The sequence below is a fragment of the Xiphias gladius genome, chromosome 19 (genome assembly GCF_016859285.1).
Source record: "Xiphias gladius isolate SHS-SW01 ecotype Sanya breed wild chromosome 19, ASM1685928v1, whole genome shotgun sequence".
In the NCBI taxonomy this organism is placed as follows: Eukaryota; Metazoa; Chordata; class Actinopteri; order Istiophoriformes; family Xiphiidae; genus Xiphias; species Xiphias gladius.
Window position 1 is genome coordinate 24,852,763 of NC_053418.1, and position 27,996 is coordinate 24,880,758.

Here is a 27,996-nt window from a genome sequence, read left to right on the forward strand (position 1 = left end):
CAGTATAATCCATTTTGTTTGTCTGAATAGTTCTCTTACTAAATCCTAAGTCCTCGTCAAGATACTATTACTTAATTTAAAAACTAATACACAGTATTTGTCTATTAGTTTGTTTGTTTTTGGGGTGGTGGTGGGGGGGTGGGGTTGCAAGTACCACCAACAGTCTAAGTGCTATCCTTTTATGAGCTGATGCTAAAAATGGATGAGAATAATAATGGATGTTCTTCGTGTTATTTTCTTCTCAGAATTTTAGACGTGAGCTCGGTGTGCCACCTGAACAGACCCAGGGCTGGTGCTTATGCACCTTAAATGGTTGCGATGGTGCCAGCCGCCGTGAAACAACACGGACAGGCTGACCTCCAGCTCGGTAGGGGCGCTCTGACGCAGAAAGGTCACCGGAAGCTCGTATACCAACAAGAGACAACAGAGGAGGCCTGTGGTTTAGCAGATATTAACGTTAACGAAATTCAAACAACCCACACTTTGTTAGTATTGTAACCTCATATTTTTTTTTTAATTTAGTACTACGTTGATCTACGAGGGTAACGTTTGATCTCTTATGAAAATGGGTAGGAGCAGGAGTCGAACTCCCCAAAGACGAGGTAAGAAACTAGAAGTAGCTAATTTAGCTAACGTGACATTGCGTATGATAAGCTGGCTCTAAAGTTTTTTTTTTTCTTTTTTACACTGGCAGAAAGCTAATACGCATATGAGAAGATGTTTTCTTTAACACTGGCTTTGCACATTAAAACGTGACTCATGTCTAACATTAATTCCGCCTATGTATAAATTAGCCAACTACACCTGCTCCTCTATATAGTTATTTAAAAATAGCAATTTTGTGTCGTCTTAGCTGGCTTTTGGAGGCTGGCAGAATGTTCTAGGTCTGTTCACAACTCACTTTAGGCTTTAGACATGTCCTAAAGAATACTGGTATTTACACGTGAAAATATTGGAAAATTAGCTGCTGTAGCAGCGGAAACCCTTGTAAATACGCACATTTCAGAAAGCTGGTTGCTATTTTCACACAGATAAAGGCGTACACACAAACTTCAGCTACCGTCCGTCCAGATGACGCTATTGTTTGCATTCAGCTGCCCGCTATAGACAAGCTGAGGTCCGATCTAAAGCTGGTCTGTTGCGTTTTCCACATAAATGAAGGGTATGTTGCTTGCCTTGCTTTATTACAACGAATAGAGGTAGGCAAGTATGTCTCCTTAATATCAGTTTCAGCCAACATCAACTTGTAAAGTGTGGGGATACCCAATGTAAAGTGCCAAAAGCTTATAGTGGATTGTAGGACACGCGATAATAATCATCCTATGACGTAATACATATATACGTCGGGCATGAGAGGTTTACGGGCACTTGTCTCAGAGACGATGAAAACAGGTGACAAGTAGAATGTAGCTCAATTATGGTAGATAACAGACTGTGATCAGATCCAGGATCCAGCGAAGACAGTACTTAAGACACCACTAAAAGATAACGAGTCAGATCTCTCTTGTTACCACTTTGAATGCATATGCTCTATGCTGTAACGGAGTGATCTCCGCACTTTGCAAACTGCGTAATAAAACTGAGTGCACTGTCTACAGTCGACTCTCTCTGTGTGTTGCTTGCTGCATCAACTTGCTCGGGGAGTGGAAATAGTTACCACTCAACAAAAGACAATCCAGTATGATTTTTAAAGGCAATATTTCGTTTGGTTTTGTAACGTATGCTTTTAATTTTTATGAGTGTGTCACTTAAATATAAGTGTCAAATTAGCAGCAGAGTTAAAGTAAGCTTCACCTGTTTGGCCCCTGGAGTAGCACCAAGACTGTATAGGCCAGTATATTTGGTTAAAATATCACACATTAAACCTTATTTGTGTGCCCCTGTTTGCTATTGTAGACATTGACTACTGATTGTTATCCTTTTATCTTGGGTTTGTCTGGTATGAAAGACTGGAGGCGATGGTTTTTGGGTTGACTCTGCCAATTATTTTTACATTGAATATCACATGAAAGAATCTGCTTCTCATTGTTCAGCATCAACACTGACATCCTTGTCACAACTTTCTCAACCAAGAACGTGTTTAACGGGATACTGGTGGAAACTGTAGCTCATGATGCAGTGATGGCGTTCCCGACCAAATTCCACATTGGTTGAGATCAGAGGCTTATCTTTCATGTAGAACATCTGCTGTATGCTAATGTGTTCTTGCATACTTTGTGTACCATTGGTTTTACTTGAAGTTATCAAAAGTTAAAGATTAAAGGAAAACAATCTTGACAATGCTGCAGTATCTGTATTTATATCAACAGTAAGAATTATATACCTGAACGACATATTGGCAGTTTCATAGTATGTTTCTTCATTTTCCAAATTATGTGAGTCACCTAGTAGTAATCCCATTGCCTTGTGACACACATTTGAATTCTGTGTGTCTTTTGTAAAAGAAACCTGTACGTACAACACTAAAATAGGACTCAAATGGTGCCAATGACATTTTTACATGTTGTATAGCGTATTTAACACATGTTGCAGAGAAGTGCAACAAATCAAAGAAGAAAATCTCTTAAATCTTCTATGCTCAGAAGAATCTTACAGTGTGTGGATGCCAATATGCCCTGTTTAAAATTCCCTAGTTTACAGCTCATGTCATGGTCTCATTTCTGCCTCTCCTGCAGAGAGAAGACGTTCCCGCTCAACCTCACGGGAGCGTGAACGAAGGCGTAGGGAGAGAGATCGCTCTCGTTCTCGAGATCGGGACCGAGACAGGCGCAGAAGTCGCTCGCGATCTCCTCACAGGAGGCGTTCCAGGTGAGTCTTTCAATGTCCCGAACAGCGTTAGTTGTTGTATCTGGTTTTCTTTTCAGGTTTATGCAATAAATCAATGCAATGCTTTCTTTTTTTGTTTTTTACTTATTGAATACTTACTACTTGAATAGATGAAGGTATGTTGTTAGTGGACGAAGATTATTTTAAAAACTTATTATTAAAAACCAGATGTTTACCAGTCAGTGTTTTCCACCTCCAATTAAAAATACTGAGGTGTTCCCCCTGCAGAGGTAGTCTTTCAAAAGGTATACTGTGCATTTTAGGCTCTCTTTCTCATTTGTGGTCAAGCACATTTAAGCCTAAATAACCTAATACTAAATAGATTTAAACAAACCATGGACAACATTCATCACTTGAGTTGCAGACATGTCTGCCCTCAGTAGTTGTGATAACCCGTCCTGCAGCCATCTGTGTGTTCCCTCTGCAGGTCTCCTGCCAGACGTCATCGCTCCTCCTCCCTCTCTCCTGTGAGAGGAAAAGACCGACGTGAAGATGAACGCAAAGAGGCTAAGGAAAAGCCAGCAAAGCCCATTCAGATTTCAGGTATAATAAATAATATGTTGGCAATCCATATTCACATAAATTTAGTGGGAAATTCAGCTTTCAGTGTTTGTGGCATTTTCAAGTGCAACATTTATGTTTTTACCAAAATTCAATTCCATCCTTTTGTAACAGCGGAGGACATGCAGGGCAAAACAGAAGAGGAAATAGAGATGATGAAACTGATGGGATTTGCCTCCTTTGATACCACTAAGGTGAGAATTCAAGGGTGTCCTACGCTATGCAGCCACAAGGAGGTGCATTTTATTTCAGATAAGGTTAATTGCATTCCTCAGCTAAACTGAAGATGGGTACAAATTTGCATTTGTTTCTGTGAGCCTGCTCAATGTACCAATTTATCTACTGTGATATCAATTTCAGTATACACAGTATGAATAGCAGCTACAGTTGATACAACAGGCAGCCTCTGCACAATGTAACTGTTGGATTTTTCTTCATCTAAGAGATACCTCACTGATTTCTGGTTAATTTCTATTTGTTTTGGGGCTGTGATGAAGGTCATTTCTCTCATGCAATATTGTAGACTGATCAAATGACCATAAAAAACAGGGAATTGTAAAAATCTCGAATCAGAACAGCTTCTATTTGACAACATTGTAGATCTCTGGGTCTGAAATAACACTTATTTATGTAATTTGTTTGCCACTCCTTCACAGTACAAGCCTTGCAGCTTCAGATTCACAGCAACTGGAAGGCTGTCACAGTGAAGCAGCTGCAGGCATTTGAGTTTAAAGGGAATACTGAGCTAGGCTATTTGTTCATAGAAAAATAGATTTCTTGGCACTGTTTTGTCAGTGGATCAAAACAAGTCAGTATTATGAAATGCATTTCAGACAATCAGAACATTTTCATAATTCTGATAATAAACAAATGCAAATCAAGTTTTTAACCTTGTTAATATTTCCATATATTTTTTTTTTTTTTTAAAATAGGAAACAAGACATATCATGAGCTAAATAAGCAGTTAGTGCCATTGCTGAGCATTTCCTCTTTGGAACTGGAGTGTACCAATGACAGTCTCAAAAACTGATTCAGACAGCCTGGGTTTCATACATCACATACCTAAGGAATCAGTCCTGTCAGCTTTGTGGGTGGGGTAAAGGAAACCTGAAACATCCAGTGCAGAGCAGACTCGTCAGTACAGAGAGCAAGAGTTTGCAGCCACTGACAGTTTTAAACTAATGAGCTAACAAAGAACATAAAGAAATAAAAGATGCTAACTACACTTACCATTCTGATATGTATGCTAGCTGATGCTTTTTTTTTTAAATTTATGTGGGAAAACCATGTTAAACAAAATATTGATCATACCAGAGTATTTTTAATTACTTTAAATTGTGTCTGGAGGGGGAATTTTAAAAATTGCTGTCATGGATTTATATACCAACAAGTACTGTAAGTCCAGCATTCATTGTATAGTATTTTGTTTTAATCTAATTCAGCCCTACTTTTCAGTGGTGTGTTTGCTGTAGTTTGGAGTCTTTGAAAGGTTTGCAAAGCCTTCAGGAGCTTCTAAACTGTGCTAAAAAATCAGTTTTATAAATAAAAGGCGCAATGTAAGTCGAGCAGAGGCAACATTCCTTAATGGATGGCACTGTATAACTTGAACTGTGATGTTTTATATGTGACATCTGAGACACACTAACATTGTTTTCACACAGGGGAAGAAAACAGATGGATCAGTAAATGCACATGCTGTCAATGTGACCATGAAGAGAAAATACAGGTACGTCGACAACAACAACAAAAAAAACCTGTTTCTAATAGTACAGAGCTGTTTGTGGGTCGTTCAGCTTTACAACAGTGCTGCACATAGTCACAGACAATTTCTGGAAAGGTTTCATTAGACCCCGTTTTATTATATAGGGATCTTTTTCAGGTTATTGCCTGAACCCCAGTTGTTGGTCAGGTTGCCGAGTTGAAACGTCAAATTTTCAGACCCCTCACAGTGAGCGGTCTCAGCATCAACCACTGTTATTGTAGGCTATCACCTCTGCAGGTGTTTCTATGCAGATACCCCAGCCTTCCTATTGGTGCTCGATGATGTAATCTGCAAGTGTTGCGAGGGTAACAGTGATGTAATGTTTTCTTATATATTTATTTTGTTAGGCAGTACATGAACAGAAAAGGTGGATTCAACAGACCACTGGACTTCATCGCTTGAAAGTATCAGCAACTCGTCGTGATACCCAAGAGGTGTACCTCTGTCCTCCCCTCACAGTGGATGATATCGTGCTATATCCTGTTATTTCTGACTTGTTTTGTGTGATGCTACAATTCTGTATATACCTTTTTTACAAGTAAACACATAAATGTAAATAACAGTGCTTGCAGTAACCTACAGCTATCGAGAGAAGACCCTGTGTGTACACAATGCATGGAGCTCTATGTTGTTGAAGTGGATCCTGTTTTATTTGAAATAAAAGCATTTTAAAATGTGGGTGAAGTACTGATTGTGAAATATATATATATTTATTTTTTTTTTTTTTAAATCCAACTGTATCTGCCTTTATGCGCAGGAACATTTTTCTACCTTACTAATTGTTAACGTCTTTACACCACGACATTTAAGATTTGTAAACGTGATCAAAGTATTACAGTCAGTGCAACAGGCTTCAAGTCTAACTTATCCTGCACACAGGTGTTACTTGGGTATGTATTCTTGTGTAGCCAAACGTGATTCCAATTTGGTGTTCTCTGCAAGTGTGCACTGAGCCGGTTTCCCATTCAATGATTAAATTTTGTCCAAGACCAAGGATGTTTTTCAGTAAATAAATCCGCTCCAAGTTCGTGCAGGTCCAGTCCTGGTTTATAGTTGGCGTTCGTCTCAATTTGAAATAGCTCTCACTGCTGTTATGTTTGTGAAAGCAGTGGGCGTGCGCCTGCGCGGATAAACGCTTTGTGATAGGAGAAGCAAAGGACTAATACCAAGTAAGCATGTGAATCTGGCCAATCACTGACCAAAAAATAAGACAAACAACACTACGGGAGCCAATCATTGCCATACACCGCGAAACAGCATGGCAGAGGGGCGTGTCTTTTGTCAGAAGCGGGCGTTGTCACTTTAGCTCGTGGGCACTGCGGCCAATGGGTAACAAGCTTATCAGAAAGCAACCAATCACGGTGCACGAGTGTGCTGCGCAGAAACGGTGTCCATTGCGGCTCCGCTACATATCTTTCTTGTAATATAAAGTAGAACCAAAATGGCTGAAGAAGGCCCTCAGTGGCAGTCAGCTCCGACGCCTCCCGATGATTGACGGCTTGAGTCCCCAATAGCAGCTTGAGTTTTTATATCCAGTACCCAATTATATCGCAGAACATAGAGGCTTTGTGGTAAAGTACAGTAGTTAGTCGTCGTCCATATCAACAAGCCACTATTTTGGCAGGATTTTGATAAACACTCACTGTTCCTTAGCCGATGTCAGCCGCTATCTGCATTTCCAACGAGACGTATCACGCCTGATCAGCACAAAACTAGCCAGCCACATAGTCCCGAACCGATAAGGTTGGATGTCATCGTCGGTTGAACTTTAAGACCGTTAGCTTGTTTTTCTTTAAATTTCACACCAGGCAAGTCTGTGACAACTGAGCAAGCCAACAACGTTCTTATCTTTCGATTGGCTCTATCTTTACATTACACAACCTAGCTAGGAAGAACTTCATCGTTATTCTGGCAACTTGTCTGTAGCGTTAACATTAGCCAACTTATTTTCCCCCCAAACAAAACATATGTTATATATCAAGCGAGCTTTCGTTTTGTTTTTGTCAACAAGCCGCTTTTTTTCGAAGAACTACCTATAGCTAAAACTAACTATATTTAGCTAACAGTTTGCTTTTAACGGGGGGCAAAGCCACCAAAGCTGCTGAAGAGGTGTCAGCGCCAGCCTTGAGCAGCTAACAACAAACCCTTACTTGAACCATTTTAACAACCATTAAGGACGGAAACTGTTTGGCTCATAAAACGGACTGGCGCTGCATGCAGGACCTTTAACTTTTAAACAGCCCGTTTGACACGCCACAGGAGTAACTCTTTCACGTTACCTCTCGCTTTTTAAAAGAATCACCGACGGAGCAGCGAGCCACCTGAGTGTTAGGAGAGCCAGTGGTAGGACCTGACGCAGGTTGTGTACAGCCACGGAATCCCTCATCGGATTGTTATATTATCAGTGTTATTGTTGAAAATGGCGGCGATCGGTATGGTGCAGATGTTGATCGAAGCAGCCGAGTACCTTGATCGCAGGGAACGAGGTAAAGTATAATTGTGTTGTTTACTACGGTCTGTCTTATTTCTGAAAAATTACATCGACACCCATCCCCCCCATATCACGCTAATTTATGCACCTGTCATTTTGAAGCCTTCTTAAATCCTGAACCTGTCCTTTATCATTATTATTTTTATTTACATCAAGTAATCGGGCCATGCATTAAATACATTAACGTTATCGGATTTTCAGCAATACAGCAGAATTCATCGCCTACTCAAAATAGGTGCTAATCAATATTCAGACATTTTGGGGCTATAATGCATATCTGCAAGCCCACACGTGCATTTGCATTTCTGATAATGAGAGAATGAATGCATATGTGACAGATGCAGTCAGATGTGCAGAGAGACATTGTTTTCATGGAGGCCCCTCCTTTCCTTCTGTTGTGGTTTGCAAGTGGGGTTTATTCCAGTTCAAGATGACATCATTGTCCAGGCTGAGGGGAGAAAATACTGAATACATATACTGTATGAAATCCATTCATTGCATGCCCACACTTCAGCCCAGGACGTTGCTACGGAGTGCTTAAAGGATCAAGATCAAATGTGGCACATTGAGCACTCTTCCTTTCCCCGCTTTGGTTTCTTTTCACTGTGGTGCTGTAACGCTGTATTTTGCATTGCCCGATATCAGGTAATGTGACCCTTTTTTTTTTTTTTTTTTCTTGCAGAAGCGGAACACGGCTATGCCTCCATGCCACCCTTCATCAGCAGTCGAGAGAGGGAAAGCTTGAAAAGGAAAAGCAAAAGCAAGAAAAACACAAGTAGCAGGTAAAGGCTATTCAGCTCCTTGTGGCAGAAATCTACACACTTCATTGTTTTTCAGCTCAGCAACAAGCCACCCATCATATCCCCACTTCAATTGCGCCCCCACTGAGTGCAGCAGGGTTAATCCACTGTTCCCACATTAGTGTTTGTTTTTCACGTCTGAATTATAATTGGTTGTTTGCTGGAAACATGCACTAGAAACAAAATTCTTTTTTCCCTGGATTATGTGGATCATTTCACCACTTTTTTGAGGCTGCACCCACACTCTCTGATCATGTGATTTTGAGCTATATCCAAAACCTTTGTGTTGTTGAGGTAAATTTCGCATAAACGAAATAATAAATAAATCAAATTTGGTTTAAGCTTTTGTAACCAAATTTGGTCAACCTGTTTGGTTGGTAGCTCTGAGCTTCATGGTGCAGTCTTTGGTCATTCAGCCTCTAAGGGGTGGCGAAATTTCAAAAAGTTTATATTTCATAATTGACTGCATGTTTTCTCTGAAACTAAGATGACATGATCCATCATCATGTCTCAGTCAGCATGTGAAATTTAGTTTCAAAGTGTGTGTGTGGTTTATAAGTGAGTAATCAAAAATTTAGAAATATAGAACTCACACCATCAAAAAAAGTCAAAAATCGCCAGAAGGTCATAGAGACGTCATTCTTTTTGCAACACATCTTGCAGTATCTGATCTGAAACTTTGCTTCCCTGCAACCAGTGGTCAAGTATGAAGTTCCTCACTCCATTTTTTTCAAAATTTGCAGAATTAATTCTCAAAACTCCTAAATTATTTGTTCAAATGCTACCAAAACAGTGACAGTGTATGTTTCAGCATAATATTTACTGTATAAACAAGATATCCTAATTTGCCAAATGTGTAATCAAACTTCATGAAAATCTCAGAACATTTCTCAGTTCATCTCAACCCTGTAATTTATTCTTTCAGCGTTTTATTTGTAAAATTAAAATTTTGGTGAATATTTAAACTTCAACTGCCCTCATTCTCGTGGACCTCTGTTGTATTTAATTTTGGGGTTGTGAAAATAAAATATGCCCAGTTTCCCAGCAGAGCTGAGGGGGTAGGGTGCTGATTATGCTTGGACCCCGCTTTTTGTCGCTCGTGGCTATACTAACCATCCGCATCCAAAACTGTGATCATCATACTTGTTATACTTGAAAATATTAAGATTTTTCTTCCAAGGTAAAGGAAGCCATTTGAAAGTCAGCAACACCTGTACTTGGTGGTATTCTTAGTCAACTTACACCAGTGTAAAAATTCTCCCACTGTTCCAACCGCAACCAAACTTAGCTCCATAGGTTAATGACCAAAACAGTTGGCTTTTAGAGGATCTCCACCCTAATTCAGAGGTAGTAAAGATTCAAAAGCCTGACAAGTAATATGTCAACAGAACTGACCTACTGTATGCATAGCCCAATTTAGGTATTTGGAAGAGAGTCTATAACTGGTTGTGCAGACTGCACGATGAAACGTTCATATCAGATATATACCCAACAATGCAATGTTACAGGCATTCATTTTTACAAACAAATCACAAATGTAGAAATTTGGCACCCCTCTGCTAACACCTCTCACCTAATTCTCTTCATGCCAAATGGCTAATTTATTCATAACTCTACAGAAAAGTTCTTTGGGCATTAAGAGCTGTGGCTGCATGTGTATGTGTGGGTTTGTTGGTCTGATGTCATGTTTAGACTTCCCGTTGTCTTCCTTAAAGCATGACTGACAGCAGCAAACATCAGTCTGACTTTAAGTGAATGGCCAGACTGTGAGGCAATCTGGATCAGTCAAGGTGACTGCAGAAGACACTTCAGTGAGGCGGCAGCTCCTCACCTCAATGGACACTACTGCACACACACAGTGTACATTCAGAGTCTGTAACCCAAATTCCACGAATCAATCATATGAGGACAGATTTGTGTTGCATCTACGCCCCACAGATCAATGTGCTCGCTGTGATTAGATTGCAATTTGGTTTCATGACCCTGTGTAGGAGGATATATGGACATCCTGTAATTGTGTTGGGAGGTAGGGTCAGTGCAAAATGTACACTCGTGAAGCAATTGTGAAGTTATTTAAAAATTAAGCTTGAGTGTATTGATTGTTTCAGTGAATAGGATGATGTATAGTGAATACGATGATCATTTTATTAGGAACACCTGTACACCTGCTTATTCATGCAATAATCCAATCAGCCAATTATGTGAAAGCAGTGTAGTGCATCAAAATCATGCGGATACAGGTCAGGAGCTTCAGTTAATGATCACATCAAACATCAGAATGGGGGAAAAACTGTGATCCCAGTGACTTTGACTGTGGCATGATTGTTGGTGCCAGACAGGCTGGTTTGACTATTTCTTAAACTGCTGATCTCCTGGGATCTTCACACACAACAGTGACCAGAATTTACTCAGAATGGTGCCAAAAACAAAAAACATCCAGTGAGCAGCAGTTCTGTGGACAGAAAAACCTTGTTGATGAGAGAGGTCAGAAGAGAATGGCCAGACAGGTCAGAGCTGACAGAAAGGCTACGATAACTCAGATAACCAGTCTTTACAACTGTGTTGAGCAGAAAAGCTGCTCAGAATGCCCAACACGTTGAACCTTGAGGCGGATGGATGGGCTACAACAACAGAAAACCACATCAGTTTCCACTCCTGTCAGCCAAGGCCAGAAATCTGAGGCTGCAGTGGGCAACCAAAACTGGACAGACGCGGACTGATAAAACATGGCTTGGTCTGATGAATCTGGATTTATGCTGAGGCAGTCGATGGTAGAGTCACAATTTGGCATCAACAGCATGAACCCAAGGACCCAACCTGCCCTGTGTCCACAGTCCAGGGTGCTGGTGGTGGTGTACTGGTGTGGGGAATGTTTTCTTGGCACACTTTGGACCCCTATATACCAGTCAATCATAGTTTGAATGCCACAGCTTATCTGAGTATTGTTGCTGACCATGTGCATCCCTTCGTGGCCAAAGTTCACCATCTTTTAATGGCTACTTCCAGCAGGATAATGCACCAGGTAACAAAGCAAAAGTCGTCTCAAACTGGTTTCATTAAAATGAAAATGAGCTCAGTGAACTTCTGTGGCCTCCCCAGTCACCAGATCTGAGTCCAATAGAACACCTTTGGTGTGTGGTAGAACGGGAGACTGGCAGCGTAAAAGCGCAGTTGACAAATCTGAAGAAATGATGTGATGCAGTGATGTCAACATGGAGCAGAATCTCAAAGGAAAGTTTCCAACATCTTTTGGAATCCATGCCATGAAGAACTGAGGCTGTTTCGAGAGCAAAGGGAGGCCCTACCTAGTATCAGTGTTGGTGTTCCTAATAATGTGCCCAGTTAGTGTAGCTCCATGATCACAGGCAGTGCATAATTAGTTCCAAAAAAAAAGAGTTGAATGCTTGGATAAGGTGGAAAAGTTGGCATGTCAATATCGAGAAGATGTGATAAAGGCTGATGAAAATATGTTGATCTTGGGAGACCTGCTTCTTCAGTAGACACAACATTGGCATATTGCTACCACCCAACATGCCCTCTTTTCACCAGAAAGATAAAATTATGAAGGATAAAAGGGATGACGGGCAAAATCCCTGTCCAGTGTGTGTAAACAGAGTCAGTTAATTGATATAATACCATAAATACCGTATTAGGTGAGAAACAGCAATGAAATGCCACGATACATCTGAGTTACGGAAGAGAAGAGTGGCAGTCGGTCAGGTAATGCACAACAACCCATTCAGATTGATTGTATACTTATTTGAACCCACATCAGGTACAGTGTTTTGGCCATTAAGGCGCACTAGTCCACACTGGTCATCATCCGCCCCCCAGTGGAGTGAATGCCTTCCTCTGCCAATCTGATGATCGGAAATGTGCAAGCAGAGCACATGCAGTTAAGAATATAAATAGGTCTATATATAATCAATGTGCATACAAGTTACAACACTGCTAAACACTATCATTAGAGTATGCTACGTGTTGTGTATGTACACTTCTGATGTTGAATCACAGCTGCAACTGCAACTAACAATTATTTTCTAATAAGTTAATTAGTTGATTATTTTTTCTAGTTAATCGTTTGGTCTATACAATTTAAGAATATAGTGAAAAGAGTCCGCTTTAAGTTCTCAGAGTCCACGTTGATGTCTTCAAATATCTTGTTTAGTGACCAGCGGTCCAAAACCCTATGCTATTAAAAAAAAAAAAAAACGCAACACCTTCTCACACTGGAGAAGGTGGAACCAGAGAATGTTTGGCATTTTACTCGAAAAATGTCTTGAACAAGTGTTTGATTATCAAGAGGGCCAATGTATGTTCTGTCAGTTGATTAAGTGTTTAACTGGCTAATCGTTTCAGCTCTAGTCGACTGTCAACATTTGATTTAAGAAATCAGATTAACTACCTGCATTTTCTTCATTCGTGTGCTGGATAACAGGAAGATACTGTTTTCATAATCAACTAATTGTTTTAAGTACAAATGCAAAGAAATTTCAGTTTTCAGCCTCTCGGGTATAAATATTTCCTGCCTTTCTCTGTTTATATGCATAAAGTTGGTGTTACTAAAATATTTGGTTTAGCCTGTTAGTCAGGATAATGGCTGTTAGTGTTGTCAGTGACAGTGACCCATTTGTAGTGTTCTTCAACTGCCACCAAACACTAAAACACGCAGGATGTGGCGTGCTACAAGTATGGACCTGCTTCCAGCTCATGTCTTAGTGTGCTCATGTAGCACTACATTTTTAGACATGCTTAGCTGAGAAAATGTGGGACTAGCGTAGTATTTCAAGTAGACAACTAGCTGCTATAGGTTTGTCCTCCAGTCATAAAACCTTTCAGCTAACCAGCATTTACTTTAGCGTTTATTGGGGGAAGGGTTGATTTCAGATGCCAGAGAAGAGCAGATCATAAATTGATCAGCCATATTTGTTTGTTTATTGGCAATGTTGGTACTTGGTGAAATGCAGGGCAGGCCGCCATGTATCTATTTGAAGTCATTCAACATAGTATGTACAATCCCATCCAGTTTCTGTTTTTCCCCCATGGCATGGATGTGTGAGTAGTGGGGGAGGGGAGTCACCGTGTTTCTGGTGTATATGTGTGCATGTGTGTCAGTAGTAGTGACTCCCCCTCCCCCGCATCTCTCTCTCTCTCCTTCTTGCATTTTCTCTCTCTCCTCACCTCCTCCACCCCTGTGTGTTTTTCCAGCTCTGTCCCCACTCTTTTCAGACTCTGGATAGCACCACCTCCTCCATTACGTAGATGGAGAGCCCTCCCCAACTACAGTGCACTATAGAAATCATACAGTGATCTTCCTGTCTTTTTGAGCAGGCAAACTGAGTCTTTCTAACCTCAGCACCCTGTGCTGATGTTCAGGCTAATGTGGAGACTTGCTGAGGCTACAGCAACACAGGTTAATGGTACATTAATGTGGGCCTAGAATCGGAGCTGGAGACCAAGAACGTAGAGAGGTGCACTGGTGAATATTCTTTAAACAGTTCAGCGATACAGCTGTCCAGTAAAATCTACACCAAGTATCTATCAACGACCCCCAAATAGATCATATCCCACCTGTTAAGACTTTGTCCCAGGGATCATTATGTAACGAGTGAAGGTTGAAGTGAATGGCTACATTGTATGTGGAGAGAGAATAGTAATGAGACCAAAACTTAGGATGATAATAGTCATTCATTTCTCAATTACTGGTCAGACAAATGATTTTGAAATGATACTGATCCGTATAATGCTGGTTATCTCCCTCTTTAAGGGAATGTCAGGTTTCATACATCCTGGTTCTTGTGTTTGTGGTTGTCGACATTATTCGTATCACTGAAAATAGCATTGTTCTCACCAGCTCACTTATTTGGAAGAGAAACTGCAAGTAAACTGTAGAATTATCATTGGATCTTACAGACCAACTTCCCAGTTCTACTTTGACCTACTGTACTGTCTGGAGTCGAATGAGGAAGAAAGAGACAGTTATGTTGTGCTGTTCAGTTTTATCACCGGACAAAATGGTTTAGATAATCTGGCTACACTGTTGACCTCTTTACAGCCTGCCTAATGTCTTGCTGCTCGTGTTTTTTGCTGCATCAGACTCTTGTAGAAATTTTGCCATGTTGCCAGATATGAGCACCTAGTTTGGTGAGAAAAATCTTAGAAAAATCTTTGACCAACACTGCACATCCTGAATTTATCTGTCAAACCTAGGAGCAATGGGCTGCTGGTGACCAGAGCTTTTCTTGTTTCTGTTCAAATTGCAAATTTGTCAGGTGAATTACCCAAAGTGGAAATAGGATCCTGAAATTGAGCAGACATCTTGATCTGTAGATGGCTAAGGTATTTATTTCCTTTTCTGAAGAGGATTAGTTAGATAGAGCTTTAGAAAATAGCAGTTAGGTAATGGTAATAATAATAATAATAATAATAATAATAATAATAATAATAATAATATAGTAGTATGATGATTCAGTGTAATGTAATCCAATGTAATGACAAAGTATGATGAAGTCAATATGGTCTCATTGATAGACAGGAATTCCAATGTAATGTGCTTATGTGGAATTGGAGAAAAGCATAAATTATTCCACATTGCTCACAATAAAAATCTCATCATTACTCAGTATTTCTTAATATCAGCTGTACCTTGTCGCGTCATGGGTGTGTTGGGTAGTAGAGGGGCAGAGGGTAATTGGACTAGGGCAGGAGGTGGGAGCTGTGCGAGAGCCTGAAACCTAGCCTGAATAAATGGCATCATTTCCCTGCTTGCGCTGTGGTGCCATCAGTGGCTGTCTGCCACGCACGGGAATGCACACTGGCAGGAGGGGGCCAAGTCAGATAAAGAGCACCCAAAGAGACGAGCTGAAACAAGATGATACCCCACAGTGCCACACACACGCACATACACACGTACACAGGCAAGAGACCCATTAATGCTCAGAGGTTGTGACTGAGGACAGTGGAGACGGTATTTCAAAACTTAGTCTTGAAAGTAAGTTGTCAGACATGGAGGTGAATCAAGGTATGTGTGTGCGCTCTTGCGTGCGCTCGTGCGTGTGTGCGTGAGAGTCCTGTGAGGATCATGCCCATGGCGTGCTGACAGCCTCGGGCCTAGCAGAACTGAAGGTCCAGAGGCTATTTTGGGACCTGGGGTGGGGGGATCGGGAGGTCAGGTGGAGATAGAGGAGAGTTCAGAATGCAGAGGGGATCTTCTTCTCTGCCTTTTACCCCTCCATCTCCCCACCCTGCCACACCACCCACCTACCACTTTTCACACCAGGTCACACCAGCACATTCACCCCGAAAACTAAACTTGACCCCATTTCTTCATCCTCTGTCTGTGTGTGTGCGCGCGCTACTTTAACACTGCAGTGCAGGAGTCATATGGCGACTAGCACACTTCCATCGCTCAGTTCACCTTCAGCACTGTGTCTTCCCCCGCCCCACTAAGTACTACATGCACAGTGGATAATCAGGCAATATACAGGGGCATAGTCCTGTCTACTCCGGCTCCTGCCTATTGTTTTTTGTTATTGTTACTATGTTTACTCCCGGCCTCCTCATTACGTATATGAGTGTGGTCCTTTAAAAAAGCCCAAGTTTCCTGTGTTAGAACAAGCCTCGGGCATCAGAATCCCTAGTCTTTTCCTCTGGTTCCTAGAATCTCACTTCATCATCATCCATTCTGACTGCTCATAAACTCCCACACAGCCTTTTCTCTCTCTCTCTCTCTCTCTCTCTCTGCAGTAAGGCCTTGGACTGCAGTGGTGGCACACACAGAGGGGAAATCTTACACTGTTCATTCAGTGACTGTGTTATTATGTGTGCTGTCATTTTCCATTCTCTCATGTGTGTTTTGTTTTGCCACAGGTCTACGCACAATGAAATGGAAAAGAACAGGTATTTAAAAATTTCCTTGTGTATTTGTGTGTATTTGTGTTGGTGTTGTTCCTCAGTTCATAAGAAAACCAGCTCACACCACCAAAGCCCACCCCAACTGTCACCCCAAAAATGTCTTTAATTAATGGGTTATCATTAGAAAACATTTCTTCATACCAGATCAAAAATCATTGCTACATATGTAGGATCATATTAGCCAGAATTAACATTAAAAGGGCAAATGAAAAATTGAGAAAATAATAAATAAACAACTATTATTTTAGTATTCAGGATAATCAGGCCATAATTAAATGTATAAAAGAAAGAGGAAACAAAAAATGAATATCAGTCTATCAATAATAATCAATCATTTGAAAATGAAAAGTTAAATTTAAAATGGAAAATAGGTTAATGGTATTAAATGCTTAAACATACATTCATAAATTTAAATGCCTAAATGCAAAAGCTTTGATTGTAATGTGTCATTGAAAAGGAAAATGAATAAGAAAATTTGAAACACAAAATGAATTAAGATGTAAAGTTATCTTTTTATTTTTTTTATTTTCCTCCCTTCCTTTTGTGTTTGCCTTTTTCCATTTTCAATTTACAATTTCAATTTACAATTTCCTTTTTCAATTTTTTTTTCTTTTTAAAATTTAATTATTGCCTGATTATCCTGAGTACTGAAAATATAAACAAGTTTATTTGACATTTTCTCTTAATTTTCTACTTTCCCTTTGTAATTTTAATTCTGGGTAAAAAAATATCGTCTAAAGTAAATTGATGTTGCCTAATAAAATGAGGCAGTTGTGGATCGCTCTTCAGACATTTAAAGCATAACGAGTGCTGAATGACATATTTCACATTAATTGGACATAAACAATACAATTACACTGTTGTCAGGCAACTTACTTACATCCAAGCAGTCTTACAAACTGCAGCATGAAACAGGTTTTAATCATATTGGTTAGACTCACAATTTGTCAGACTTGTACTCCTTAACAACAATAGACAGAAGATCTTCCTACCTGTGTCCTAATGCAAGGCAAGTCTATAAAAGACTAGCAGTGTGTTAACATGAACTTCAGTGACCGGGTTACTTTTGGCTTTCTGCAGTAACCTGATTTTTTTTTTTTTTTTTTTAAACATCACGTAAACGAGAGTCATGGTTTCTGTACTCGGGGTACAGGATTTGAGAAATCAGTTTTTTGGTCTGGTCACAAACGAATTCTGCAGTGGTTTGTTTGTGACTGGGAAATTGATCTGACCCCAGTTAGACCCAACTATAAGGTGTGCTCTGCAAGTTTGAGCTAATTGCCAGTTGGAGAATGAATTTGAGGTCTGACCTGGACTAGCTGGACTACTACCAAGTTTATACTTCTCCAGCTTATATTTTCTTATTTAATGTTTTTTCGTCATCATTACATGAATACATTATTTTTATTTGTATGCACTTGTCAGATTATGTAAGATTTTGGCCTCAGGTAACTTCTGACAGGCCGGTCTCAGCCCTTTCAGGACCATAGGTGCGAGGTTGCCCTGGGTGCGTCCCTCCACATAGTAGGGTGTCATTGTTTTGTAAACTCAATGCATAACTAATAGATGATTAAAAATAAGTGATTGAGGAATGAATAATGCAAATAACTTTTATGCAGTGATCCAGTTAGAACTACAATGTGCCTTTGCAGACGTGGAAAACCAACAGTAAATGGGATAATAAGTTAACATGCGCCAGTATCCCAGATCATATCAGAATGACCCAGGAGCCTTATCAAAGTGTTTGCTGCTGAGTGTGCAGAGTATGTTGCTTTTATGAGCCTTATCTTGAATAATATATTCAATTAAAGGAGAGGACCTGTTTAAAAAAACAAAACAGTTTTATATGTATAATAATGCTCCTGGTTGAGTGCTTGAATTTATTTGTGCAAACAGAACCACTGGTTTCCGACCCCCTTCTGTAACTGATGAGACAAATGAGGTATCATGGTTGTATCAGGTGACTCAATGTACCCTTTGGCTGACCTTCTTTCAATAACTTACAACCGGGCTGTCTCAACAACATTTTACAGGGCTGCTAAATGTATGCTCTATTTTAGACTGTGAATTCATCAGTTCATTACCTTTCCTATTCACTTCAGTTGATTGTGTAAGTCAGGTGTGTAATTTAAAACAAAATCTCTATCAGGCAAGATAGAATGGTTAACTAGCAAAGAAGCTGGGATGAAAAAAAACCTAAGTAAGTAAAATTACTTGATTAGTCAGTCGGCTGAAGATTAATCATTAGTTATTTTGGTAATCCAGTAATTGTTTAAGTCAATATTTCAGGCAAAAATGTCAGTTATTCGTTGGTTCCAGCTTCTCACATGTGGAAATTTGTTGTTTTTCTTTGTCATTTGTGAAAGCAAACTGAATAGAGTATAATGTTCAGGCTACAATTCAGTCACATTTTTGATACCAGGCTGCACGTGTTTTTAATGAACCCAAGGAAAAATCTAGCTGCTGCTGTTTTCCAGCACTTCCTCTGGCAGACATTTTAGACCTAAATATTAATGTTTTGAGTCTACATCACCATCAGTGCTCCCATCCTGCCTGTGCTAGTTGATCCAAACCAGCAGCTTAGTGGACAGCCTGAATAATATATTGCACTGTGCCCTGTGCCTGGGATTTAGCCCTTGGCATGTGTGTGCCTGTGTGTGTGTGTGTGTGTGCGCGCCTGGAGACGCCTCATGCCCAGCAGCAAGTCAAAATTATGACCACAGCCTATCGTATTACGCTAGAGAACATTCATAGCCTTTAGCCAGTTTCTCCCTTCAGTAGCTTGATGATAGAAAGCCATCACAGGCAGATAGTAAATTACTCACGCGACCCAGTGCTAGCAAAGCCAGAGGAGAGACAGACCCAGCACCCACCTCCCCCTACCCACAATCTCACCTCAGCCCCTTACTTTTTCCTGTTTTGTAAAACTCCAGTCCCCCCTGGCTGCCGTAAAACACAGACTCGGGAGTGTGTGTGTTTGTGTGTGTGTGTGTGTGCATACGTACGTACATACGTACGTACGTGTTTATGTCCAAGTAACACAACTCCAGCAACCACCACCACACCTCTTTTTTAACATGCAAGTTCCCCCCAGCAAGTTATGGGCAGTTACTGTTGGGTCAGAGGGCGAGAGTGAGGACAGCAGGATGATTTACTGCTGCCCAGGCAAAGTTCATCACCCAGTTGTAGTTTTTCTAGTAGGGTAGAGGCTACTGTAAGTGAAAACATTCTGGGTTGCAAGAAACGACCCAGCTAGAGCTACTTTATGTAACAAGTTGGACTTGCAAATTCACCTTATTTCAGACCACTCATGGCGAGCAAGTGCTGGCAAAGCGAGAGGAGTGCAAGACCTCTATCCCAACCCATCCCCTTATTAAGTCACTTTTTATAAAAATCCAGTCCCCGCTAGCTATCATAAAACACAGACTCGTGTGTGTGTGTGTGTGTGTGTGTGTGTGTGTGTGTGTGTGTGTGTGTGTGTGTGTGTGTGTGTGTGTGTGTGTGTGTGTGTGTGTGTGCGCGTGCGCGCACGTCTATGTCCACATAACACAACTCCAGCCACCACCACCAGGCCTCTTTTTTTTTTTTTCCCCTTGCAGTTTCCCCCCAGCTAGTCATGGGCAGTGACTGCTGGGGATCAGAGGGCGAGAGCGGCGCCGTTGGGTGATTTACTGCTGCTCAGGCATAGTGCGTCACGCTGACCCAGTTGCGAAAACCGAAACCATTCCGGGTTGCAAGAAATGGCCCGGCTGCGATGGTTTTAAGCAGCAAGTTGCACGCAGACCAGTCGTGTGCATCCGTGTGATACTGGGGCTGAGATATGTAGGTTCTGCCCTTAGGCTGATAGCACACAAACTTATTGACACACTGCACTGCAGCCACACTGAACCAGAATAACCTGCTGTTGAAATAGCACTATGTGTTACTGCCACGCCCGCAGTGTTTTCTCTAACTCAGAAACTATGTGACCTGTTCCATTTCATGAGTCTGCTGCTCTTCAGTGTTGTTTAACAAACATTATCTAGCGCCGCTGATCCCTTATTATGTCAGAACAACACAGGCGAGGGCATTTCCATGTTATGTAATGACAGTCTGCATGCCCTTTGGACTGAGTCAGCTGAGAAACAGGCACTTAGTTTCAGCTGCTGAATACTGTTTTGTACTGTATGCGCATGTGTGGGCTTCACTTGCGATGTGCTTGCATTTTTAAAAGGGCAAAGGGTAAGAATATATTTGTGTGTGTCCTCTGCCCACATTCAAATCAGTCTTCTTCTTTCTCCATGTGTCCGAATTTGAATAAACTCTTTCCGGCAGTGACGCTCACATCAGGATTACCTGCAGTGGACAATAAATGAGCAGCTCATCCAGCCAGCCCTCAGCTGCCAAAATAACATTTTTACGCTCACTCCCAGGAAGAGTCTGACGTACACACGCCCACTCACTCAGCCACACACAGGCATACAGACACGTACACACTCCGCCGAGGCTGGAGCTGGAGGTGTGTGTTGTGTAACAGCAGGGTCAGGTGGTCACAAACACCCACCAAACCTTAGCAACTGCCAAGGCTGTCGGCTTAGAGCAGTGATACAGGAGGAAATGGAGTGGAGATGAGAATTTCAAATGTGAATTTGGGGGTGGGGTGCGGTGGGATAGTGGTGGGTGACATTAATAATCAGTTCAGATCTGAACATACGTCACAGGTGATCTTTGGATTTCACCACATTTCTTTTTTTCTTCCTGTCAAGGGAGGATCTCTTCATCGCTGTTTGAAATATACTATGTAGCAACATAATTAACGTTACACTGCTGACTACCTGGAAAGAAACATACATGGGAGGGTCTCCGCATATAACCCCACACGGCACAAATACCTTATTGAGATTTAATTGATTTTTTTTTCTTTTTCTTTGTTCTTTTTCTGTCGGTTGGTGATATCATGAATATGTCTCCCTGTTTCATTTTCGAGTGGGTGATATTTATCTTCTGTATTTCTTGATCCCAGAGTTTAATTAAAGTGGAACCGAATCAAAACAACAATGAAAGTTGTATAAAGCCTTTTGTGGCTCCAGAGGGAGCTGTGCGAAATCTGATACCTTGCCTCGTTTGATGTCACTTGAGTCAGCGTTGATTGGGTCTGAAAACTACAAGTCTGAAAGTTAAAAAAAATCAGGGGCTGTGGAGTTAGAAAGAAGTTAGCTCACCAGAAATCTCATACTGAAATCTCTGACCAAGCTGTTGGCAGTCAAGTCGCAATGTGGGTAATCTAGGCAGCAGGTTTTGACAAGGAAGATGAATTTGTGGAATAAAACAGGTGAGGCCCATGTCCGAAATCCCTCCCTATTTACTGCAGTGTATAGTGCGCTACATTTACTGTCCATTTTATTTGTGTTTAAGTTCTGAGTGCGAAAGTGTATCCATTATATCGTAATTCCACAATGAACCAAAAGAACTAATGTGCATGGCGTGCAATGCTCCTCATTTTAGATGACTCAAAAGCTGGCAGTGATGATGGAAAATGATAAGTAAGTGTCCCAAATCTCAATTTACTGCTCGCTATTGAGTTAACAACTGAGTGTCTGTTTATATAGGGAGTGGTGAATGAGTGAATTATTGAGTGGAGTACTCTTAATGAAATCTAATAATATCTCAGGTCACATGATGTCTGTATCTCCAGATACTGAACATTGTCAGATACCAAAAGATGGCATCAAATACCTGCTCAGATGCACACAATACCTATTCTTTCATCATTATTGTGCAAATTGGACACATTTATTGCAAGGTTATTATATAGATGGCATTTATAGATCCAGGCATGATTTAAAACGTATAAAAATACTCTGCTTTGATAACTCATTTATGTCTGGAATATTTATTTTTTTTCTACAGAAAGTTAAATTACGTCATTGAAAGCCTCATCCTATATCTGCTCCCTCTCCCTTATTGAAAAAAATTCAGAATCTAATCGATGAATATGCAAATATTTTCACAAGCAGATGAATGTGAAAACATTTTTTCAATGTCAAACCCTGCACATACAGTACATCATTCAGCACAGTGAAGCTCAGACATCCAACTGAGGTAACAATAAGCCAAACACATTGTAGCAGAAAACGAAGACATCGCAGACAGCGTATGTTAGGGTATGAATACTGAACATTTCAAAGCCCTAATAATGAGCAAGCTTCATCAGGTACAACCTTGCACAAATCACAAACAATATAATACAAAAAATATCTTAACTCATGGTCCACTTTGTAGATTTCTTTTGTGGAGCTTTCAACCACATCTCTTGGTCTTCATTAGTGGAGGGAGTAGTCATAGAGATGGCTTAGTTGTCGTCACGTCACTGAAGTAACGTACTTTTGCAAACTACATCTACTTATGAAGACCATGAGGTGCAGTTGAAAACTCCAGAAAAAAAAAGTGGGCCTTGAATTTAGTTGTTTTTTGAGTTGTGAGTTTTTAATTTTTAATTTTATTTTTATTTCCAATGTTGACGAATGAACTTCCATGTATGCTTGCCTTTTGGTGTATCTTTGAAAAGGTCATAAGTCATGATGTTTGACAAATTCCTCTCTCTTTGTTTCCTCCTTTCTCTCTCCAGACGGGCACATCTACGGCTGTGTTTAGAGCGCTTGAAATCCCTCGTTCCCTTAGGACCAGATGCTAACAGGCACACCACCCTCAGCCTGCTGATGAAAGCCAAAGATCACATCAAGGTGCCTGTGTGCATGTGTGTAGTACTCACCTAATGAAGTGGGCAATGTGTTTGACTGCTCTGTTGGATAGGTGCATTAGTACTGTGTGTTGGAGTGGACTGAGATGTCTTAGATAAGACACTGAGGGACACACACACACACACAGACACACACAGAGCAACATTTTTGACAGCTTCTCCTAAAGTGTTCAGTTTTTCCTCCTCCCACCCCACAGAGGTTGGAGGAGAGCGACAGGAGAGCTCAGCACACCTTGGAGCAGCTACAGCGGGAGCGAAGACACCTGAGGAGGCGTCTGGAGCAGCTGGGGGTGGAGAGGACCCGCATGGACAGTACTGGCTCCACCCCGTCCTCCGACAAGTCCGACTCCGACCAGGGTGAGCCTCACACAGGCACACAAACATAATATTCTCATTTCTCTCCAGCTGTATTCAGATGAGAAAAAAAGAAGAATAAACCTTTCTACTCCGACTTAAGATACAGAAACTTTCTGCACTAGTCACAAACAATTGATATGTTAGTGTGGTCATGTATGTCTTTTCAGTGGATTATATATTTACAGATTGTAAATAATATCATAGTGTGGTGAGACTGAAGCCCAGAGCCATTCACCTTGTATTTAACAGCCGTCCTCCCTCAATCAAATTTTGCAAAATTATAATGTAAAAGCTATGGTGTGGGAAATTCAAAACAAGAAGGATTTATTGTAGCACTCTGGAGCCAGCTATCGTCTGTTAAAAGAATAGATAGTTGGATATTTGCAATACATTTTATATCTTCTGAGTTTCCTTTGACAAAGAATAAAGTAGTATTAAACTATCTAAACCCTTTAAGTGTAAAGTATTGATATAAGGAAAATACACTTATTTATAAGTAAGAACTTTATAAGTGTAATTTGCAGCGAATAGAGTGCAGTAATACAGTATTCTAGTGTTGTGGAACATGGCAATGTGGCAGTTTCATGGTATTTAGTACAGATGTCTTAGGACTGCACTGCACCAGTATAATCTGTAATAATATATTAAAATGTTGTAAGATTTAACGATGCAAAGTCTGCTTCCTCAGCTGTGATATATGCAGAACCGGGGTTCTGTATAAATGCAATAAACAAACATGCTGTTCTATAAAACAGTAGGAATTACACATAAATTTATATCAGAGTGTGAGAAATCATTCAGAATGAATGAACAATTTAACTCAGTTATCTGTCTTATAGGTCTGTGATTCTGTTTGGATCGAACTTATCCAAAACCAAATCAGTCCACAAAATGATTCACTTTAGTGTACAATATGGCCGCCAAAGTTAAAAGTATTAATGCACTCCTACTAATATTATCAAAGTTTGCTATCAACATCGGCGACAGTAGATGTTTTTCATTTACGCTTGTCATAGTGGGAAAAGCAGTAAGAACACAGGTGTAATTAATAACAGCAATGATGACTCCGTTCCATTTCAATAAGCCCTGGCACTGAGCCACCATGCACAGCGCAGAGCCCTGGAACTTCATTTTTCTGCACTAACATGTCAGAATGTCTGCAGTGGAACCAGTTGAGGGTAAATTACTGCCCTTTCAACCACATCACTGCCTAGGCAGAAACTGCATGAGAACAGACATACTGTAACGTGTAGTCGTCACGGTATTTTTAACCAGTGTAAACACATTCAAGTTTGGTAAACCTTTAGGAAACACAGTAGTGATGCAACTAGAGCAGAAACATCTAGTCACTTAACTGATTAGTCGATCAACAGAATAATAATTGGCACGTATATTGATACGTCATTTTTCAAGCAAAAATGCCAAACAAGACCTAGTTCCTGCTCCTCTGATGTGAGGATTTGCTGGGTTTTGGACTGTTGGTTGGACAAAACAAGCAATATGAATATCTCATCTCATATTTATTAGATATACTTACGGAAATTGCGATGGGCATTTTTCGTTATTTTCCAACATTTAATAGAGTAAATGATTAAATGATTAATCATGTTCTAAAAAAAACTTTATGTGAGGATGCTGTAAGACGAAGAAGCATTTACCGCAGCATTGTATCAAAATGTACAGTTTTTCTTGATGTTATAATGACGTAGAATCAGCCAGTGCTAAAACATGCAGCGCATGCAAAAACAGGTGTAAAAAAAACAAAACAAAATCAGCACTGTCATCTCTTGTAAGCACTGTGTCATTGTGTCCCCCGTGTGGCGACAGAGGACCTGGACGTGGATGTAGAGGGGACAGACTACCTGCTGGGTGACCTGGAGTGGAGCACCAGCAGTGTGAGCGACTCAGGGGACGAGCGGGGCAGCCTGCGCAGCAGCTGTAGCGACGAGGGCTACTCCAGCGCCAGCCTGCAGCGCCTGCAGGACACTCAGGAGAGGGCCAAGCAGCTGGGCTGCAGCCTATAAACAGCACTGGTCACTGACACAACACCCACCTCCTCCCGTCAGCCAATCCCGTCCCAAGATTGTCCCTGGTCCCGCTCAGACCCCATCCCCTTCCTCCCCTCCCTACCTCCCTACCTCCCTCTCTGCCAGGACTGACCACGTCTGAGGCCTCTTCTCTAGCCAGGCCTCTGTGGACCTCCTGTCCCCATGGTGATGTCCGTTCAGACTGGAACACCTCTGTGACACCCGCTCACATCAAGTCCATCATCAGCGGTCAGTCTTTAGGGTGTCACTCGCTCTGCTCTGCACCAATCAAATGAGCGGGATTTCTAATGACCCCCCCCCCCCCCCCCGTCCATCAAAATCACGGCTTTCAGCCAGAGAATGTTACCACACAATATCCCACTGCCTCTTTTTCTATGCCTCAAGAGCCATGGGAAGCACTTATGAGATTTCACCCTTACTTCACACATACATTAACACACATACACACGCCGATCCATCGCTCCTAGTTGTCCAGTGAGACAGAGTCCTCCCAAAGGTGTGACACTGACATGATGCGTGGGCTTTTTTTTTTTTCTGCCCTGCTCACCAGGCAACCATCTGTGCTTGGTAACTTGCACTTAAAATTGCTTGTGTAAACAAAACTTTTACATCTTGTTCAAACACTGTCTCTTAAAAACTTAAAGGCCCCCCACTGCAGCTGTTGCTGCAGTCATGTTACCAGAAGCGAGTGTTTGAAGCTTGTCAGTTGTCTGCCTGTGCTCTATGGTGCAGGAGACTTTGTGGACACTACACTAAACTGTAGGGGCCTGCCAGCAATACGTCTCTTATTACCCAGGCTTTGGTGGGCAGTCTCATAACTACCTTGTAATTTTATGTCCACTCCTGCAGTTCGGAAGAGAAAGTCAAACAAAAACAAACAAAAAAAAAAAAAATTTTGTGCAGCATGAGATTGTGAAGGGGCTGGGGTATATGGGATGGTTTTGGGGCTGGGTTTGATGTTTTCTGCCTCTCTCTGATGACGGTGGCGATTTTACAGCATCCTTTTATCATATGTGTGTATGTCACGTTTGAGCCTGGTGACGACAAGGGGTCACCAGCGGGTTTGGAAATTTTAAACACCAGCCACCAGGCTGAATGCTGGTATATTTTTTTTTTTTTTTGGCAGGTGCTGGTACATTTTTGTACACTACTACTTCACTGCCCCATTCACCAGGTATTAAGAGGAAAGGGAAGAGCCTATCTACTGAGAGCAGTCGAGAGACTGGAGCACATTCCACTGTGTAGAGAGGACAGGCAGGTGAGACTGAGAATATTGTTTCTGCGAGTGGATGTTCCTGCCAATTTTGGAAGGGAGAGTTGAGTTTGAGACGAGGCAAGTCACTCTGAAAGCAAACGACTGGCTTTGACTTTTCAGTCAGAACACACTGAGAAAGCATGCTTCTTTCTTTGTGTTCACCACTGAAGAGCACAAAAATGTTAAAACCACAGATTTTCTCTCCTTCGCCTTGCCTTGATAGCTATTTATTGTTTCTGCAAAAATGTACACTTTTTAATGTAAATAGTTTACAGAAAGATCTCTATGTCTATCAACAAATGTATTTATTAGATATACTAAATATATAGATGGATATATATAAATATATTTAATTAGTCATAGCCTATGTTCTTGTTGTGAGGTTTATTGAGAGTTTCCTATGTGTAGTTTGTTTGCACAGCCCAGTCAATCTATAGAATATTTAGAAATGTCTCTTGTGCCTCGAGGCTTTTGTGTCTTTTCAGAATTCGGCACAGTGCTCCTAGGAAATGAAATGTTTTCTTTGTGGTTGATTCTAATTTTTAGCTGTTTTCAAAGCCACCCTGCCCTTTAATGGAGGAATTATAGGACAAAAAAATCAGTATAAGTTCAAAAAATGTGAATTTAAAAAGTGTAGAATTGAGAGGAGCCGGTGGCCAGGTTGAGAGCAGTGATGCCTCCTCTGGCAAAGCTTCGTTTCCTGTTCGCCCATCTCCGTGCCTAGGAACCTCCAACAACATGGCTGCTCTCCCTGTGAGATGTTTAGTCCGTTGTTTGGTTCAGAATCATCATGGGCAGGGAGAGGATAGCAGCTTTTAGTATGTAGATCTCCTCAACCCTGCAGCACGGTGCTCCTGCATCCTGCATCCGCCACTTGTAAATCTCAGTTAAAGCATGAGGATGGTACACCAAAAAAAAAAAAAAATCTGAAAAATAGATATACGATTGTTTAGTCTTTTGAGTGTGGAATGCTGCTTTTTCTTTTGTCAAATTGAAAACTTTTCAAATAGAGAGGAACTGTGTAGCCAGGCTATAAGGGGAAATAAAGAGGAAATGTACTGAAAAGTAGGTGCGAGTGGGCAGATGTGTTCACTGAAATGCCGTATGTCGGTGCGTGCATGTGTAATACAGTATGTGTGACTGTGCGTGTGTGCGTTTTATTTCGTCACTGTCTTCAGAGAGAAATTTTTTGGGGAGGTATAGGGTGGGTGGTTTAAAAAAAAAAAAAAAAAAAAAAAAATTT

The 27,996-nt window shown here is 41.0% G+C and overlaps 2 protein-coding genes across 5 annotated transcripts; both read left to right on the top strand.

Annotated features, from left to right (window-relative positions):
* The first annotated feature begins 341 nt into the window (after positions 1-341).
* On the top strand, positions 342-5,827 carry snrnp27 (small nuclear ribonucleoprotein 27 (U4/U6.U5)). Its single transcript, XM_040155441.1, has 6 exons — positions 342-602; positions 2,676-2,808; positions 3,254-3,369; positions 3,502-3,581; positions 5,049-5,113; positions 5,497-5,827. Exons 1-6 carry the CDS (start codon positions 560-562, stop codon positions 5,549-5,551), a joined length of 492 nt encoding a protein of 163 aa, XP_040011375.1. The 5' UTR covers positions 342-559; the 3' UTR covers positions 5,552-5,827.
* A 778-nt stretch (positions 5,828-6,605) lies between these two features.
* mxd1 (MAX dimerization protein 1) lies at positions 6,606-27,993 on the top strand. Of its 4 annotated transcripts, none has more exons than XR_005709542.1 (7): positions 6,606-7,635; positions 8,323-8,422; positions 16,310-16,339; positions 22,962-23,076; positions 23,291-23,450; positions 25,278-25,726; positions 26,625-27,993. XR_005709542.1 is itself a non-coding variant. In XM_040155438.1 (7 exons), exons 2-7 carry the CDS (start codon positions 7,569-7,571, stop codon positions 25,472-25,474), a joined length of 669 nt encoding a protein of 222 aa, XP_040011372.1. In that variant the 5' UTR covers positions 6,606-6,892; positions 7,446-7,568; the 3' UTR covers positions 25,475-27,993. The 4 variants fall into 4 exon arrangements, 3 of the variants coding, with proteins under 3 accessions (XP_040011372.1, XP_040011371.1, XP_040011373.1); XM_040155438.1 differs by having other exon boundaries at positions 6,606-6,892; positions 7,446-7,635; positions 25,278-27,993; XM_040155437.1 differs by having other exon boundaries at positions 25,278-27,993.
* Positions 27,994-27,996: the final 3 nt, after the last annotated feature.

Coding starts and splice junctions, on each gene's coding strand:
- mxd1 (XM_040155437.1), top strand. CDS start 7,569: ATGGCGGCGATCGGTATGGTGCAGATGTTGATCGAAGCAGCCGAGTAC. Junction 23,077..23,290: donor AAGCCAAAGATCACATCAAG/GTGCCTGTGTGC, acceptor CCCACCCCACAG/AGGTTGGAGGAGAGCGACAG. Junction 23,451..25,277: donor CAAGTCCGACTCCGACCAGG/GTGAGCCTCACA, acceptor GTGTGGCGACAG/AGGACCTGGACGTGGATGTA.
- snrnp27 (XM_040155441.1), top strand. CDS start 560: ATGAAAATGGGTAGGAGCAGGAGTCGAACTCCCCAAAGACGAG. Junction 3,370..3,501: donor AAAGCCCATTCAGATTTCAG/GTATAATAAATA, acceptor CTTTTGTAACAG/CGGAGGACATGCAGGGCAAA. Junction 3,582..5,048: donor CCTCCTTTGATACCACTAAG/GTGAGAATTCAA, acceptor GTTTTCACACAG/GGGAAGAAAACAGATGGATC.